General features: G+C 33.7%; 4 protein-coding genes across 7 annotated transcripts in view; 2 read left to right on the top strand and 2 right to left on the bottom strand.

Annotated features, from left to right (window-relative positions):
• The window catches only part of LOC130644480 (phospholipase DDHD2-like), a 22,054-nt gene extending 12,874 nt beyond the window's left edge, over positions 1 to 9,180 (bottom strand). Inside the window, exon 1 of one of the 4 annotated variants that reach the window (XM_057450113.1) lies at positions 9,160 to 9,180. Coding sequence is in view for 2 of the 4 variants with exons in the window: in XM_057450110.1 (XP_057306093.1) it covers positions 1,783 to 1,945 (163 nt within the window). In the remaining 2 variants the exon portion in view is untranslated. Of the gene's footprint in view, positions 1 to 740; positions 1,722 to 1,782; positions 2,089 to 9,159 lie in introns of those variants that run through there. The other 3 variants (XM_057450110.1, XM_057450111.1, XM_057450112.1) reach the window with 3 other exon arrangements.
• On the top strand, positions 2,204 to 5,302 carry LOC130644491 (stimulator of interferon genes protein-like). Its single transcript, XM_057450126.1, has 3 exons — positions 2,204 to 2,354; positions 2,511 to 2,845; positions 3,620 to 5,302. The coding sequence occupies exons 2-3, from the start codon at positions 2,522 to 2,524 to the stop codon at positions 4,373 to 4,375; spliced, it is 1,080 nt and encodes a 359-aa protein (XP_057306109.1). The 5' UTR covers positions 2,204 to 2,354; positions 2,511 to 2,521; the 3' UTR covers positions 4,376 to 5,302.
• Positions 6,252 to 8,091, bottom strand: LOC130644488 (stimulator of interferon genes protein-like). Its single transcript, XM_057450121.1, has 2 exons — positions 7,714 to 8,091; positions 6,252 to 7,552 (listed from the first exon to the last, which is right to left on the bottom strand). Exons 1-2 carry the CDS (start codon positions 8,050 to 8,052, stop codon positions 6,746 to 6,748), a joined length of 1,146 nt encoding a protein of 381 aa, XP_057306104.1. The 5' UTR covers positions 8,053 to 8,091; the 3' UTR covers positions 6,252 to 6,745.
• Positions 8,709 to 16,534, top strand: LOC130644481 (uncharacterized). The gene is made up of 2 exons (XM_057450114.1): positions 8,709 to 9,704; positions 14,550 to 16,534. Exons 1-2 carry the CDS (start codon positions 9,464 to 9,466, stop codon positions 16,421 to 16,423), a joined length of 2,115 nt encoding a protein of 704 aa, XP_057306097.1. The 5' UTR covers positions 8,709 to 9,463; the 3' UTR covers positions 16,424 to 16,534.

The raw sequence follows: 16,534 nt of genomic DNA, 5'->3' as shown, positions 1-16,534 counted from the left end.
GAAATAAAATAACGGCTGAGCCAATGTTATTTTTTCTCGCCATGTATTCAATGCACGAAAATTTCGAAAATGAATAAATACATTTTCGTTTATTTTTAACAGACTTAACAGATTATAACGAAAAATAACAGAATTTTAACAAGTTCAAAAAAATGTGAATTATAAAAACAAAGGGGATAAGGGAAGGCAACTTTGCTTTGGAAATTTCTAAATGTGCAGAATGGTTAGAAAAATATCCTTCAAAAAGGGATTACTTTTTGCTAGTATCAATTAGTACAAATAATAACCAAAAAATTAATTTCTGCTCTTTTAAAAGGATTTGAATTTTTTTACAAATATCGCAAAAACCTAACTCTGGGACAAATATAATCCTCACGAAAATTAATTTCTATATTTCCTTTTGTTTACTTGGTTATTTAATGGGAAGTCAACCAATAACACCTATAAGAATCCATACTAACCAATATTAATTAAACAGAAAATTTGATTTTGCAATAACATATTTCTTTCGTTAAATACGGCAAATGATGAATGTCGAAAACTTGAGCGAAATCAAATTCGAAATAGAAACCAGGTTCTTTGAAGAAAAAAATGTCTAGACGTAGGTGAACGTTGGGCTGTCTACAATTGGTACTCGCCAAGCACCACAAGTCAAAATGGTTGTTTGTTTTTTATCACCTGAGCATTTTTTTAAGCACATGCTCAAGAGATCGATCAATTCATCAATAAATAGTAGTTACCTGTGTACCGCAAAACCAGAGAAATTCAAAATTCAAAATGTGTAAAATCTTGTCCAGTTCCAAAGCAAAGTCCAAAATCCAGTTACAAAATTGTGTCCAGTAGGATAATCGAAATGCGTTCAAAATCCTGAATCCAGTTTCACAATGCAAAATAATATTCGCAATGATAAAAATAACAGCTTGTAATCATACAACATCCCAAACAAACCTGTCAAAGTATTTGCCCATGATTCGTGCATGTTTTCAGTCAAATAATTTTTTAATCATTTTGGTCAGTAGACCGTAATTTGTAGAGCGGATAGTTGGGTTTAGATACAAGGAAATGAGACAGAGTTATGTCTACTCTTCTATGCTATAAGCTGTGAAAACCTGGTTTCTACTCCTGTTTTTTATTAAAAAAGGGCAATTTGTATTCACAAAGATTTTCGTTTTTCTTACTCAATGAAATAAACACTCACACATAGACTGGTTTCTGCAATATCAACATTTCAATCTGTCTTTAGAGTGTATAGGTGGAAAGCACTACTTTTTCAGATCGAAGGTATATCCCAACCTCACCAAAGGATATATAAAAGGTCAATTGTTTTGTATCACATTAAGTTCATCAAGCAAAAAAAAAAAGAAATTAAGTCATGCATTTCTAACTGTTGTATTCTTTTTAGAAAAATCCCAGCGTAATTTATTTTAATGTCTACGCAATGTTCGGTAACGAAATAGTCAGTAATTTTTTGCATCGCTCATCCCGCTTCCCGCATTCTGTACCTCGCATTTCAATAGGTGATCCTGCATCCCACTTTTCCGATATGTCGTGATGTAATTTCCTTCTGCGAAAGATTGGCTGAGGACCCCTCCTGGACAAACGGGCAAAGATTTTGCCAAGTTCAGACTTAATTCTCTAGCAATCAAACACAACATGGGTAATTTCTGGGTAAAAAATAGCTAATTTTATAAGACTTTTTATAGTTCCTCAAATGAGCATATTGTGTTGTGTTGGTTTTCATATGTTGACTTGTTATATCCTACATATAAAAGTAATATTTACCATCCATAACAGGAACATGTTGATGGATATTGCCTTGTGTTTGAGGTAAAGGAGCTGGTGTAAACAGACGTGGCCCTGAGAGTTGCTCAAATGTAAGCTGTCCCTCTAAGGATGTGTCAAACAAACCAGAATTTGAAGTTGTTGAAGATTTTTGCGACGCCATTTTAACTAATGACGTTTTGTGTGAAAATACTATGTTACGGCTGCACGAAGCATGCAACGTTGTACTTCTATTTTGATCACTACCTCCCTGTATCTAAATCAAGACAAAGTAAAAGAAAAGTTTTTTTGTAAATCTGAATAATTATTTTGCCACCTTTTGAATCCTTTTAAACTATGGACAAATCGATGTTTTTTTTAAACGGAATGATTTAGGCTCGCCGGTGGAGAGCCTTTGTATAGGGGAGATGTTTCCGAGAATTTAAGCTGGCTGTCGAACCAGCTGTTCTCTGCTGGGTGGATTCCCGTTAAACTACAACAGTACAGTAAAAACCCTTGAACAGAAAAGAGACAAATATAAGGGCCTAATCGCGTTTAAAACATAAAAGAAAAAAAAATAACAGTTCAGACAGGTATGTGTTACTGTAGCTAGTTAGCTACCTCAAAAACAAATTAATGTTGTCAAATGTGAAAAAGTCAAAAAGCAAATTGGTCAGTGTAAAAAATAACGATCCAAATAGAAGTTATGGCTAGCTAGTTACGTTTCTTGTTTTTAAAATTTACTTTAGACTTTTAAAAGATGGCATTGCAAGAAAAAAACAATGGTTTTGGGCCAGTTTCTGAAGACAGAGGAAATCGTGCAAGTATTGCTAGAATGATTTTTCTGGGTTTGGTCCTGGTACTTATTCCAGTATACTATGTCTGCTACTCAAACCACTCTTTGAAAGATATGGTCAATGAAATAGCATTATTATATTGCTCAGTTATATCATCCCTTGTTCTTGGTGAAATCTTTCGTCGTAGCATTTTATATTTTGAGGAAAAGTTTCATGTTGAAACACGTTACTCTGGTTCCAAAATTAAAGCTTTTCAACACTGTATAGCTTTTCCAAAAACTGTACTGGTGAGTGATATGTTATTAAGTATTGTTATGTATAGTTTTTGTGTGTCATTACTGTGTCTGTGTGTCACAGATTTTTTTTTGCAATGCTGTATCAATATATCTATGTGACACCTTGTTAAAGAGTATGTTTAGGGATGTTGAAGCTCAAAATAAAATGTAAAATGCATAAATAATAGCAGTAAACAATTGGCGGTTTGGGTTCTTTCAGCTTTAACATTTTTTTTCTTGCCCAACAGCATGGCAGCTAAAACTTTATGTTTCACTTATGTGGCAACTTCATGTATATATTCCCCCCCCTTTTACTGCATCTTATTTAGAAAACATAAGTGTCTCTTTGCCAGAGCCATCACACTTGCAGACTCGCATTAAATTTCAACCTCTCCTTGCTATCTTTTGCCTTATTTCTAAGAAATGAAAATTTTAATTTATTTTACAAGATATTTTGTCACCTTATTCGTATTACTTTTTGTCACCTTATTCGTATTACTTTTGCACACTAACAAAAATGTTTTGTTAGTGTGCAATATTAAGTACGAAAAGTATATGTAAAACGGTTTTTTTATGAAAAGTCATACACACAAGAGTATACTTTTTTAAAAAGCAAAACTGACTTTGGCAAAGGGTTCTTAAACACACCTGTTTATATTGCTATTGCATGAAAATAAGCGTGCATGAAATTTAATATAGGAAGTCGTCCCAGAATAGCGCATAATATTGATAATATACGCTGTATAAACAACCATTTATAACAAAATAAGATCCTTTATATTTTAGGTGATATTTGTCTTCTTTGTATCAACTTTTGGCATGATTGTTTGCCGTATGAATTCTGATGGATATGACCTGTTTCCATGGCCACTGTATGTGTTGATTACTTGCTGGAGCTCTGTAGGAATGCAGTTGCTAGAAGTCAGAAGTTTATCATTGGTTGAAGTATCTCAGCTAACAGAAACCAAGATAAATAATGTTGCGACCGGATTAGCATGGAGTTATTATTTTGGCTATCTCAAGTTGATATTACCAGGAATACAAGGAATGGTTAGAAAAGCAGTTAAGCCAGATTTTGTACTTGATGGCAACGATTTAAGAGATAAAATCTCTAGCGAAAAGGTGTTTATCATTATACCAAAAAATTGTTGGTGCTATGAATCATTTGACAAAGTGGATAAGAGAATCAGCTTTTTAACATCAATGCCAGAGCAAAGAATCACCAGAGGTGGCGTACAAGAAAGAGTCTACAAAAATACTCTCTATCGTATCCAATTAGAAGGAAAGGAACCAAAGTATATCATGATGGAGTATGCAACACCCTTGTTAGCCCTGTTTGACATGGCACGTGAAAGCAATGCACAGTTTACGATGGCAGATCGGGATGAGCAGGTTGTGGAGTTTTACAAGAAGTTGAAGTATATTTTGGAAAGAATTCCAGAGTGCAGAGATAAGTTTCGTATTGTCTTGGTATCTGATGCACACGATAATCTCGCTGAAGTTATTTATCAAGAACTTCAAGAAGAATCTATTAGAGTTTAGAGGAGCAAATGGATGAGGTTTTTATTTGCAATTTTTATTATAATATAAAGGTAGTTTTAGACTGTGAACTTTAGATGAGAACAATTTTGTTTCTTTTATAATTTGACTTAATATTTTCTTAATATTTTTAGAAAAAGAGTCAAAATAACAAGGAGCAGATGTTCCTTGTTGATAAGATCCTTTGTTTATCTTTTTAAGACAGTCAACAAAAATTTTTTTTTTAGGAACTCTATATTTCGTTGAAACCTCAGTTAAAGGTTAAATTTTAATTTCAGCTTTAGAAGTATACTAAGAAGGCTTCAGATTTAAACTTGCTTTTCCTTCGTTTTACTGTTATGATTTAGTAGAAAACAAAACTTTTATTCTCATTTTATTCTTGTTTCATAGGTAGCGTGTTCGATTATCGAGGAATAAGTCTTGGTTTCTTGGTTTCTTGGTTTCTTGACTTTTTAACATTTTCATCCTGGTTACAAGCATCTAGTACTTAATGTTAGATGCCTAATTTTGTCTCAAACCTGAACCTCAGCTCTTAGCAACTTAGTTGCTTATGAAACATAATACGTTTTGTGGTTGTTACATACCCCTTTTTAGACTAAAGAAATAGAAATCCATGTTATTATCTTTATTTCGAGACTTTCGGTAGTTAATGATAACTTAATTAAAACTTAAGTTTAAAAGAATTGCAGCAGCATACCACTGTAAAATTTAAGAAATGTTTGCAACCAGAGTAAGATAATTTTGTCAAGAAACTCATGCTTTTTTATCTATAACTTATTATTATTTCTCAATTGTTTCAAACAATAGACCTGAAATTTTGACCTAAAATCCCAGCCTGATATTCTCATAACACACTGGGTAAAGGAAAGAATAATCTTATGTAGAATTTAGCTAACAACTATCTCAGAGTGAATAAACATTGCTTAAAAACTTTGTTTTTTTAATAAACAATTATATTTACATACGCAACTCGGGGAAATTTTTATTTTGGTGAAATCGACTGATTATTTTCCTAGAATATTGATTTGTAAAATCCCTGTTAAATGCGTAATACTGAAAAACCATAATGCGCTCTTGAGTAGTCTAGACATAAGCAACAATTTCATTCATTAGAATGGGCAATTTAAAATAAATAAGCGGTCAGTATATTTATCAGAACCAATAATAAGAAACCTCGTACGCAGGACCTGCTGACGTTTTTACGTTAAACCAGGAATTCAGTCTTAATTTATCTTGTCCTGGAAACACAGTTGTGCGTTAAGAACATGCTAGGCTTCACTTTGTATCTAAGAGTTTTTTTAAAAAACAATAGTAAAGGACCGCTTCCGTGGTTGCTAACTCTGTTCCTGAGATTTTCGCAACTGAAGCGCCAATAGCTGACGTCAAGGACGGAATCCTTGACTTCATATATTGGCGCCTCAGCTCAACCTCGACCCAGGGCTTTTTTTCGTTTTGTGTTATTGTTACCGAAAAAACATTTGCGCAGAATATATTGAGCAAATGGATTCTTTCTGAATTTAACTCCACTGTTGGATTAACCCAGAAAAAACTTTGTTACTTCCTTTGTAGAAACTAAAAAAATGGCTTTGTGTTGTCGCTCCTTATTTAGTTAGATTATGCAAACGCGTCATAAGGAATACTTTAACTATACATTATGCGATCAACAATGGCAGAACATTAGCGGTCAAACTTTCCACTCTTGGTGCACAAAGTAAAGGTCAGAATACACTACACTGTACTGTAGTACGTTTTTTGTCGTACTCACTTATGGCGGGAAAAATAATTGTGTAGGAGGTTACATCATTTTATTTTTAAAAATGTAAAATAAAATTGGGATAAAGCAACAAAAAAGAGATGAACAAAATAAAAGCGAGAAAAATTACCAGATATAAAACTTTTTTTATAGTATCTTTTCCTTCATTGCTAGCTTTATAAAACTATACAAAATATATACAGGTCACGATTTCAGTTGGTTAAATTGTTTAAAATATCCCCATTTCATTCTTGAAAACCATTTGCACTCGTAATAACATACTTGTAGCTTAATGTTAATATTCAAGACGGTGGACATCCTCGAAATACATTTTGCACCTCAAAGCAAAAATTAAACCTTATATTGTACAATATCAATATGGCACAAAAAGTTCTACAAGCTCTTATTTATAAGAATATGCTTATAAGAATATCAGGCTGAGATTTCACGTTAAAAACAACAGCTCTTTTGTTAAACAAAAGGTGTGTAAACAAAAACAAAAAATTCTTAAATTATTTTTTGTAAAGCTCTTTCTTAGTTCAAGTTTTCAATATTTTGAAGTTATTAATTTTATCCTTGTTTCGTTTTATTTACATGATCAATACTTCCAAAAGTAAGCATTACTCAGCACTGACTTCTGTTACTTCTGATATCGCTTCTAAAATCATGTCGGCAAGCTTTGGTTTATCTTTAGTAGCACCGCGAGAGGTCAAGACTAGTTTAAACTTTCCTTTGCATTCGCTGTCATGATCAAGGATCTCTTTCAACTTTGAATAAAACTCCACAACTTGCTCTTCTCTGTTTTCCTCGCTGAAGGCTGCCCGGCTCTCCATCGACATATCATACATGGACAGCAAAGGAGTAGCGTATTCCATCATAACATACATCTTTCTGCCATCCTCCATGCTGATTCGGTACAAGCTATTCTTGTAGATTCTTTCCTGTACTCCTCCACGGGCGATCTTTTGGTCTGGCATGGTTTGGATGAACTTGATTCTTTTGTCCACTTTTTCAAATGGGTCGTAACAATAGCCATCCTTAGGTAAAAAGATAAACAATCTTTGATCTGTAATCAAATCACGGATATCAGTTTTCTCGCCTTCTTCGTCGGCCTCATCGCTCTCAATTTGAAATCCTTCTCCTCTAGCCCGTTCAAAAATTCCATCCCATCTTGGTAGAATTAGCTTCAAGTAACCAAAGTAATAGCTCCAAGCTAAACCGTCTGAAACGTGTTTATTTTGGGATTCATTCAAATCTGAAATTTCAACTTTGGTTGGTGGCTTTACGCTTAATAGATCAGTACATACGGAGCCCAGTATGGCGGTTATTAGGTACAATTGAAGCGGATAAGTGCTTGCAGGTTTATCATGCGATATCCAAGAATACATTATAACCGACGTTGCTAACGTAAACAACATTAAAGTAAGCTATAAAATAAAGAAGATTTAATTAAACGCGTTCAGTTTTAAAAAGCACACGTTTATCCTCATAAAAAACGCTACAGGCACTGCGTTCTACTTTGAGAGCATTAAAACAAATAAGCTCTGGTGACACGGTAGCAAAAATTAACAACTAAAATTTAGCCAACCTTAGGTAGTTTTGATAAACAAAGACAGGCTTCTAAAGCTTTTCTTTTTGATCCCATATATCTAGTATCAGAGTGATGGCATTCTTCAGCATATAAACAAAGCCGTCGAATTATTTCACCAAACATGGCTGCGGACAGTACACCACAACCGATAACAAGATCTTCTAGATCAAAAGCTCTGGTTAATGAAACACTTGTCGTCAGGATTTTGTTGACACCGTAACAAATGTAGAATAACAAAATAACTGCAACTGAAGCTATTTTTCTCCATCTTTTTGAGCGAAGATTGGATATCGGTCCAAAACCATTGTTTAAGGATTCCAAAGCGCTTTTAGCCATGACTTTTCAGACTCTTCCAAAGAGAAACAACTTCAATTTTCTTTAATCATGCAAATTTATACTATACTTTCATAAGGGAACTTCCCTCCAAAAGGGGATCTTGTGTGCAAACCAAAAACGAGGTTAATAATTAATTAGGTAAAAAACTCCGGGTAATTCCCCAGCTGTTTATCTTCATGTTTATAACTTTGTTTTCATACAATGTTTTGATTTTTTGCCACCATGGCTAATCATGAAAAGGCGATATTGAAACAGGTCTATTAACCAAATTAAAAAACACATTCTGCTTAAAAAAGTACGTTTTTTAATGCTCCACAATTCCGTAAAACTAAAAATTAATGTTAAAACTACTATTTCTGCTTGTCTGTTTGGGTAAAGACAAGTTTCCAAATTTTTTATAAATACAGAATACGAAAGTCACTAATAATTTTCTCATCTATTCTTACTTCTTCTCAAAAACAAGTTGCAAGAATCTCAGCGTAAGTTTCTTTGTTACAATGATTTTCCTTAATCATCGAAATCGTGTTATTGTGTTACACGCCCTATTTTTGTTTTCTTTAGAGAGGTATTCACTTTGACGAGATTTTCCACAGTAACTGATAAAAAAGGGAACAGAAAGAGGAGGTAGAACAATCTGGTCCCCAGAGATATTTAGGTTTTTTACATTTGGAAGGTTCTGTCCCAATGTTAACCTAAAAAGCCCTGGGGACGAGTTTGGGGGGGATGCGAATTCGAAATACCTTTGTAATTATTATTGCTTAAAGGGTCAAGAGAAGGATTTTGTGGGGAATATTAAGGAAAGAAATAAAAACTGCCTGCCAATGCTTGTAAAAAAGTATCCGCAGGAGCCTACCTACAAATCTTTAAATAAAGGTTGAAAAGGTTGTCAATTGTCCTTCTTTTCCAGGACGCTTATCGAGAAGTTTATATATTGTCTTTTTATATGGATCTAAGACCGTATTTTGGGAATCGATTCGCCGGGCCCCGGAACGTCAGAACCTTATAGAGCAGGGAATTAGAAAAAATCAAAGCATGATGAAGAAAAATGTAACGTTGAAGATGCAACTCCCGTTTCCAAGAAAGTGCATCACCTGCGATAAGTTTTACCTGAGTTTAATTTATGCTTCTGCAGCCAATTTTTCATATTTTCTAAACCTCGAACTAGCAATTACCCCTTTCAAAGCTGATGTTTCCTTCTTCCTGTTTTAAACATGTTTATAAATCTCCCCCTCTAGGAGAGTGTTTACGGGCGACATGGCGGAAAAAAATAATGCGCGCTTTTGCTTATTGGCCCCAGTCTTCTTAGGGTGCAAATTTGGATTATTAATGGTAGACACACGGATGGAAATCCTGTGTTGTTGTTTTTGTTTTTTTAGTCACATATTTTAGTCACAACTTATAGCTATTAAACATGCCTGGTTCAAACTGCTCTATAAGTGGCTGTGGGACATGTCGAAGGGGTCAAAATCCTTATGGCATATTTAAAGTTCCTGTCCCTAAATCAGACGATGATTTTCATAACACATGGAGAGACGAACTGATAAAAATTATTTGCAAAGATAGGGAGAAGACAGATAAGTTACAGAAACAAATTGATGAAAGTAGGCTTCACATCTGCGAAAAACACTTTAAAGACGATCAGTTTTATACTCGTAAGATTTTTTGTATTTGTGCACATTTTAGTAGGTAAAAGACAAACAAACAAAACACAGGACCATATAGGGCAAGTATCTATGAATGAAATTTGTAGTTTTTGGAAACAAAAGATCCGAAAGACATTGGAATTAATTTTTTAACTGTACTCCTGTTTTATCAAATTGTTTTACATAATTTTTTCTATACAGTAGGTTACTGTGGTTGGTTGTTTTTATTTTACCTACTGGAATGCATGTGCATGTCTATTGTTCTCAAGGCAATGCTTAAACATAATACCTTTAATATTTTATATGGTTTATAAAGGCCCTTATCAGTGGAATTAAATGTTTGCACATGTTTCAAATGAGCGTTCATCCAAAAACTTTTTCGAAGGAGCGTTTAATTAAGGAAGAGTCTAATAGAAAGGGTAATATGTTTATTTTAAAGAGTTCATATGTGATCAAAGGCGATATCTATATAATAATACGCCAGTTCCATGTGTCTGTCTGTCACTTTTGCAAAGTGGATTACATTCTTCAAAATTTTCTTTAACAAATTCTATAAAACATTGCCTATAAAATTGTTCTGTAATTTACCAAACTTTACCGATAAAATAGTATTGACGTCAAAGGAAAGTTAATTAAGATTAGTAAAGCCATTACAATGCACTTAAAACTTTGAGGCCAAATAACTTGGAAACGAGGTGGTGACGTCAATGTTTTTTCACCGCGTGGGTAACTAGGGACAACCTGGGACCAATTTGGGTAAGTTTTTCAAACCTGGGTCCCCGAATCCGTTTCGGAATGGACGTTTTGATGACGTCATCAAAAAACCTCTAAACCTTGATATCTCTGCAACCGTTTGTCAAAGATACATGATCATATACATTTTCTTGATCAGCATTTCAAGATCTATACGATGAAGGCAACAGGTATACAAATTTCTAAAAAAATATATTTATTTTGTATTTGCACTGCTGACGTCAGCAAAAAAACTAAAACAACCTGTTTTTCCATTGTCCTTCTGCCTAAGTGGATTACTCCGCGGGATTTATCAACTAGTCTCATAATAATACGAAGAGTCTGTCTGTCTGTCTGTGACACGCATAGTGGATGTGTTCATTTTCCTTATATGTTGCCGAAATAGTTATGTCTAAAATGTTGTCAATATCGTTATTTAAACCACAATATTTCCGTAACCATTTATCAAAAATACATGATCTTATACATTTTTTTGATCATCGTTTCAGGATCTATACGATGATGCAACAGGTATACCAAATTCAGGCTCTTTAATGTCAATTAATGAACCAGCAGGACCTTATCTTTATTGCGTACAAAGTTTTTGAGCCATATTTTTTTAAAAAAGCAGAATAACTATTCAAGTTTTGTCTTTGTCTGCAGGAAGAAAAAAACCCAAAGTGTTTACCAGGTAAATTGTGTACTTTTAGGGGGCAATTAAATGGAGAATTTCAACTCTGATAGAACAACTGGGCTATAATTTTCGCCTCCGCAAAAAGCTTTTTCTAACCTAGTTAAAAAACAATGTACATGATGTGCACATGCTTGCAGAGATGTAATTTTCGAGTTAACAGTATCAAAGAAAAAAAATTAGATGTTTATGTTTTTGATTTTAATTTGTTTGACTGTATATATACTAAATGCATATGCATCTTTTTTAATTTTCAAATTTTGACAAAAAAGTGTATGTAGCTAGCTATACACACAATAAGTTTGCTACAAGCAGTTGTAACAAATATTTTTTTAACGTTTAATGATTTGTTGAGTGATCTAGCTATTTTTTTCAAACTTTTATTTTGTTTGAGTAGGCATTGTTTGTTAACAAAATCCCATGCAGTGTACTGCACCACTATCTTTTCTGTAACAGTGTCTGATTGGTAAAAACTTACATTCCATATCTGGAGAAGATGTTTCCTCTCAGCTGGGTAGAGAAAGGTTAAACCGGGCCAAGATCTTGTTAAATCTCCATGTAATAACCCAAGATTAAATTCTCCATGTAATCAGCCCCTAAATACAGAAACTTTAATGTGAAAATCCACAATATGTGCATTTAACAAACCTAAGCTTTTGCAAATAAGCGACACTTTTCAATATAAAATTTCGCAAATTACACACATGTCATTACAGTCATTTTTCTTGAATGTCTTTAATTGAACTAAGTTGAATATTAGGATGACCTTTAATGCAATTTAGGAGCACATCATAATTTCAGAGCCCGGGTGGTGGAGAGTGAAAAATATTTAGGGCAGCAGTCATAAGTAGAGGAACCCTTATACAAAAAATAAAGACCAATCACCATTGTTGACTACTTTTGTTTTGAAATTTTTTTTCTTTTATTATGTAAAACACTTTTTATTTAGTGACAGTTATAAGACGTTAAAAGTTATTGTTACATCCTTAACTCACGTGTAATGGTTAGTTAATAAGATATAGTAATATATGAGTGGTCCCTTTTTTAATAATTTAATATTTTATATGAAATAAACAAAGAAATCACAGCATGCCATATGGTCTAATCTCGTTGTGGATATATGTAATTTTTGGAAACCACTGATTACTTTGTTAATGGTATAATACAGTTTGTTTTATTTCGCATAAATCGCTGACAAAATTAATAAAGCTCCTGTCAAAATTCCCCTCTTTCTGTTTCAATATAACCTTGCAATAACAAAAACATTTCACTTTCTGTATGAATCTGTTCGGTGCTGCATGAATTAAGCAGTAAAAGAGGTAGAATGCCAGTGTGGGGGTCGGCGATTTTTCACAAAATGTCAATATTTTTTTAGGGCATTCTATTATATTTCTTCTCTTTTTAAAACATGAAGGGCTTTATAACTTTATAATCTGCCATGATGAGAAAGTCAAAATCATGGTGACCACGACTTAGAAATCCTGGAAAAACAAACTTAAATTTTTGCAGATCCAGATGTTTAATGAATCTTTTTACAAATCTTAACGGGAATAGTTTTCTCAGAAACCTTGATCGCATTAAGATAGTCAGTTTGCTATCTAAGAAAGCTTCTAGAACTTATTGAGAAAAAAACTTAATTCTGATTTGCCTTTGTATGTTACTGGCCAGGTTTTTAAGAATGAACTTTTTGATTATTTTTCTTAATGTCATTTTTTAGTCAAAAATTCTATTGTTTTAGTCAAAAATTCTATTGTTCTGTTGATTGCAAGTTTTTTCATAAAATTAACTTCAGCATTTAAATTCTCTTCAGATTAATGAAAGTAGCGAGAAATCTATGTACGGCCTTTTTAATTCAATTTGTTTAGCATTGACAAAAAATGCCATCTTGAAATGTCATTTGTCTGATTTAAGTTGGCAAATTTGTGTTTCATATCCGCAAACTTGTGTCCCACATTGACATTTTTTGTTTGTTTTGTAATTCCATGTATACAGGAACAACAGTTAAATGAAGAGAGAGAATGAGAGCAAATCTTTTGTAAACTAAAGTTATATACAAACAATTTAAGTTACATACAGAACCGACGTAAATCAGGAATCTTTATAAACACGCCAGCATTCACCTCGACAATATTTGAGTGCCGATCTGAATTAGATAGGGCAATGTAAATGCTTATCATGCTTAGGAGAACCTTAGAAGAACGTTTTAATTTAAAATTACTCACTATCGCATTTGAAACCAGTAAGTTTCTCAGTAAGAGTGTTACAAAGATTTAAATCTTAAAGATAAAATCAACATTTTTCAGGTGCATGCGCCTAAAAATTAAGTTTGCATTGTGTAGCCATCTATTGCAACATTTTGTATAATTTTCGTTTTAAACCAATCAGAATAGTTGAAAATACTTTACCATATGTTCTTATGCAGAAGTTTAGATACAATACTGTAATATTTGGCACAGTATTTTAAGTGGCAACCTAATTTAAAGGTTAACAGTTAATTTTATTTTTACTACCTTAAGGGAAGAAAAGTTTGCGAATCGCGTAATTTTTCTAGGAATTGCGAAAGTAGAAATTGCGAATTTTGGCCAAATTCGCAATTTTTTCTACCGCAACATTTCCTTGCGCAAAAATTTCTTCTCTTAAGGTACATATTAGGGAAAGTGTCTCCATTTGTTTAACCATGAAAAGACTTTGGTGTGCTCTGCGGGCACTCTTACTTCCACTCGATTCTTCTCTTTGTCTACTTAATTAACTTTCAAATATAACATAAACATTTTTTTTTACAAACTGTATTTTGCCACCATCTATTTATTTCGTTATATCTATAGTTTAATACATGCAACTGGAAGTATTCCATTTTTTTGAAGATTCTCTGTATTATGTAAAAGCTTCGTTTTAAACCTGCCAATATATGCAAATTCTATTTTCTTTTTTTTTAATGAATTCTTCAATATATTAACCTTTATACAGTGCCAATGTTAAAATTTGCTCCTTGATTTCTAAGAAAACGCTTTTTTTTTCAAAAAGCTTTGATTGAACAATAGCAGCTTTTTTAGATTTTGTTTCTCAATATCATAGTTATTTTCTTTCTCAATTCCTGGAACTTTAGCATGATTAGCCATTTAGTCCTAGAATTGTCCTGGAACCTCAAACAATTTTCTCCTGGAAAAAATCAGAAAAATGTGCTGGAAAATCCTGATATTTGTAGTTTATCTGTGGTCACTATGAAAATGCAAAAAGTTTGAATCACCTCTCAGGTGGCGTAAAATTTTAATAAACGGGCGGGCGTTTAATCTTAACAGTACAGTATAATTGTATTCATATTTTCTATTGTGGCAATTGTTCGTGCTGCTACTTGTGACTGACCAATCAAATGTACATTAACTAATAATTCTTCTAATGTGTTGCCATATAAGGTATGTGTTTTATTTTAGACTCGTGTCGGAAAAGCCTCAACGAAGGAGCCTTACCCACCCTAAATCTTCCAACGCCCGAAACGAACGTCATAGAGAATTTGGTTCGCAAATCAATAAAAGAGGAAAATGAGACCGTCATGAATGCGCTCGTCGGAAATGTAAAATCTGTACGATACGAGGACTTAAAATCGCTCATGAACAGCATCGAAGCAGCTAAAATTACTGGCTGGAAAGTTAGTGCTGAAAGTGAAAACTTTTACGTGACCGACGAAAATTCAATCAAGTATACTTCGCGCGTGGTCAAATTTCTGAAGTACAAGCCACCGTATATTTTGCCTAAGTACGAGATGTACGTAGACGATAGCTTGAGCTTTACCATTCGCGTGTTTGGTTGGTTGCTACCGGATACGCATCCTGTTTATAAAGACAACTTTCGCTCAGTGCAGTTCATTACCGTGACAAATTTAATAAACGTGATTGAAAAATATAACATCTGTGAAGGAGTGTGCGACAAATTGCTGTTGGGAAATACCGTAAAGCATGCTATACCAAAAGAGTTTGATATCCGGGACAGCGAGTCTTATGGTTTAAATCAACAAGAATATAACCGTTCTGTAGAGTGTTTTGTTATCGTTCACGGAGGTACAGTTTGTCGTTCGTGTAAGGAGATTCAACAAAAAGAGCAGAAAGAAATTAACAGGAAAAACCGGATTTCACAAACGCCCGCTAAACTTCGTGCTCCGATGAGCAACACATCTAAAGAACGTATCATCCTGGCTTTAAAAGAGCAAAGAGCCGAAAATAAGGAATTAAAAGAATCTTTGAAGAAATTGAGAGATCAAAAATATAAAGAATGTCAGGAGGAAATAAAGAATTTAACGAGAGAGATTTTTAAGCTGCAATCCGAGCTGAAGGAAGCATCTACTCCGTTCAGTCTGTTTCGAAGATTAAACGAAGCACTAGAGGAAAACCAAGACCTTCAAACATCACCATTCATGAAAGTCTTCTGGAAGGAACAGATCGAATATTTACAGCAATACGAAGGTACGGGTAATGGAGTCCGTTATAACCCGTTAATTATTTTATTTTGTCTTGATTTATACGAAAAGTCCGCGTCCATATATGAGAAGCTAAGATATAAACGAAAAGAAGGCACGGGCGTTTTATATTTGCCGTGTCCAAGAAGACTGCGCGATTACAAAAATGAAATTGTGAAAAAAGAGGAAAAAGAAATACAAGAGAAAGAACAAAGTGATGTACAAAGCGTGACGGACAGTCTCGCTTGTTCTGAAAATCGAGCTAAAAGCAAAAGCGAACTGACTATTGCAACTAGCAAAGAAAATGTGAGCGGGAAACACTATCCTAAAAGAAAGAGCAATGTTGCTCACAAGAAAGAAAAAAACTTAAAGAAGAAATCTTTAGAAACTAAGAAAGACGAGTCTGATGATAGAACACCTGTTACAAAGAAAAAGAAAACCTGCGATAGAGAGAATAGTCCAGCTAAAGAGAAGAGTAATAGTGGGAAAACTACACTGAAGAAAAAGAAAGCCAGTAAAGGTCGATGCAGTTTGAAGAAAGGTGTTGCTATTGATGAAGTTTCCCTTCCATCATTACTCAAAAAAGTAACACCAGGTGAATTAACAGTAAATCCGGATAAAAGGACTATGAATCCGGATGACACGACTATGAATCCAAATGAAACGACTATAAATCATGATGGATGGACAATGAACCGGGATAAAACGACGGTAAATCCTGATAAAGTAACTGCAGGTTCGGATAAAACGACAGTGAATTCGGATAACATGACAGTAAATCCGGATGAAACGACAGTTGATTTCGTTAAACACACGGCAATTGCTGTTAAAAACACTGTGGTTCCCGACAATTAAAAGCTGTTGAAAATAATGTTGCAGCAACATGAGAATAGAGAAGAGAGATTTATTTAGTTTATATATTTTTCGTTTTTATTAAAACAATGGACAATTAAAAGTATGACATGC

This window comes from Hydractinia symbiolongicarpus, chromosome 5, assembly GCF_029227915.1.
Source record: "Hydractinia symbiolongicarpus strain clone_291-10 chromosome 5, HSymV2.1, whole genome shotgun sequence".
NCBI classification, from domain to species: domain Eukaryota; kingdom Metazoa; phylum Cnidaria; class Hydrozoa; order Anthoathecata; family Hydractiniidae; genus Hydractinia; species Hydractinia symbiolongicarpus.
Note: the sequence above shows the minus strand (reverse complement) of the source record. Positions and strands in the feature narration are given on the sequence as shown.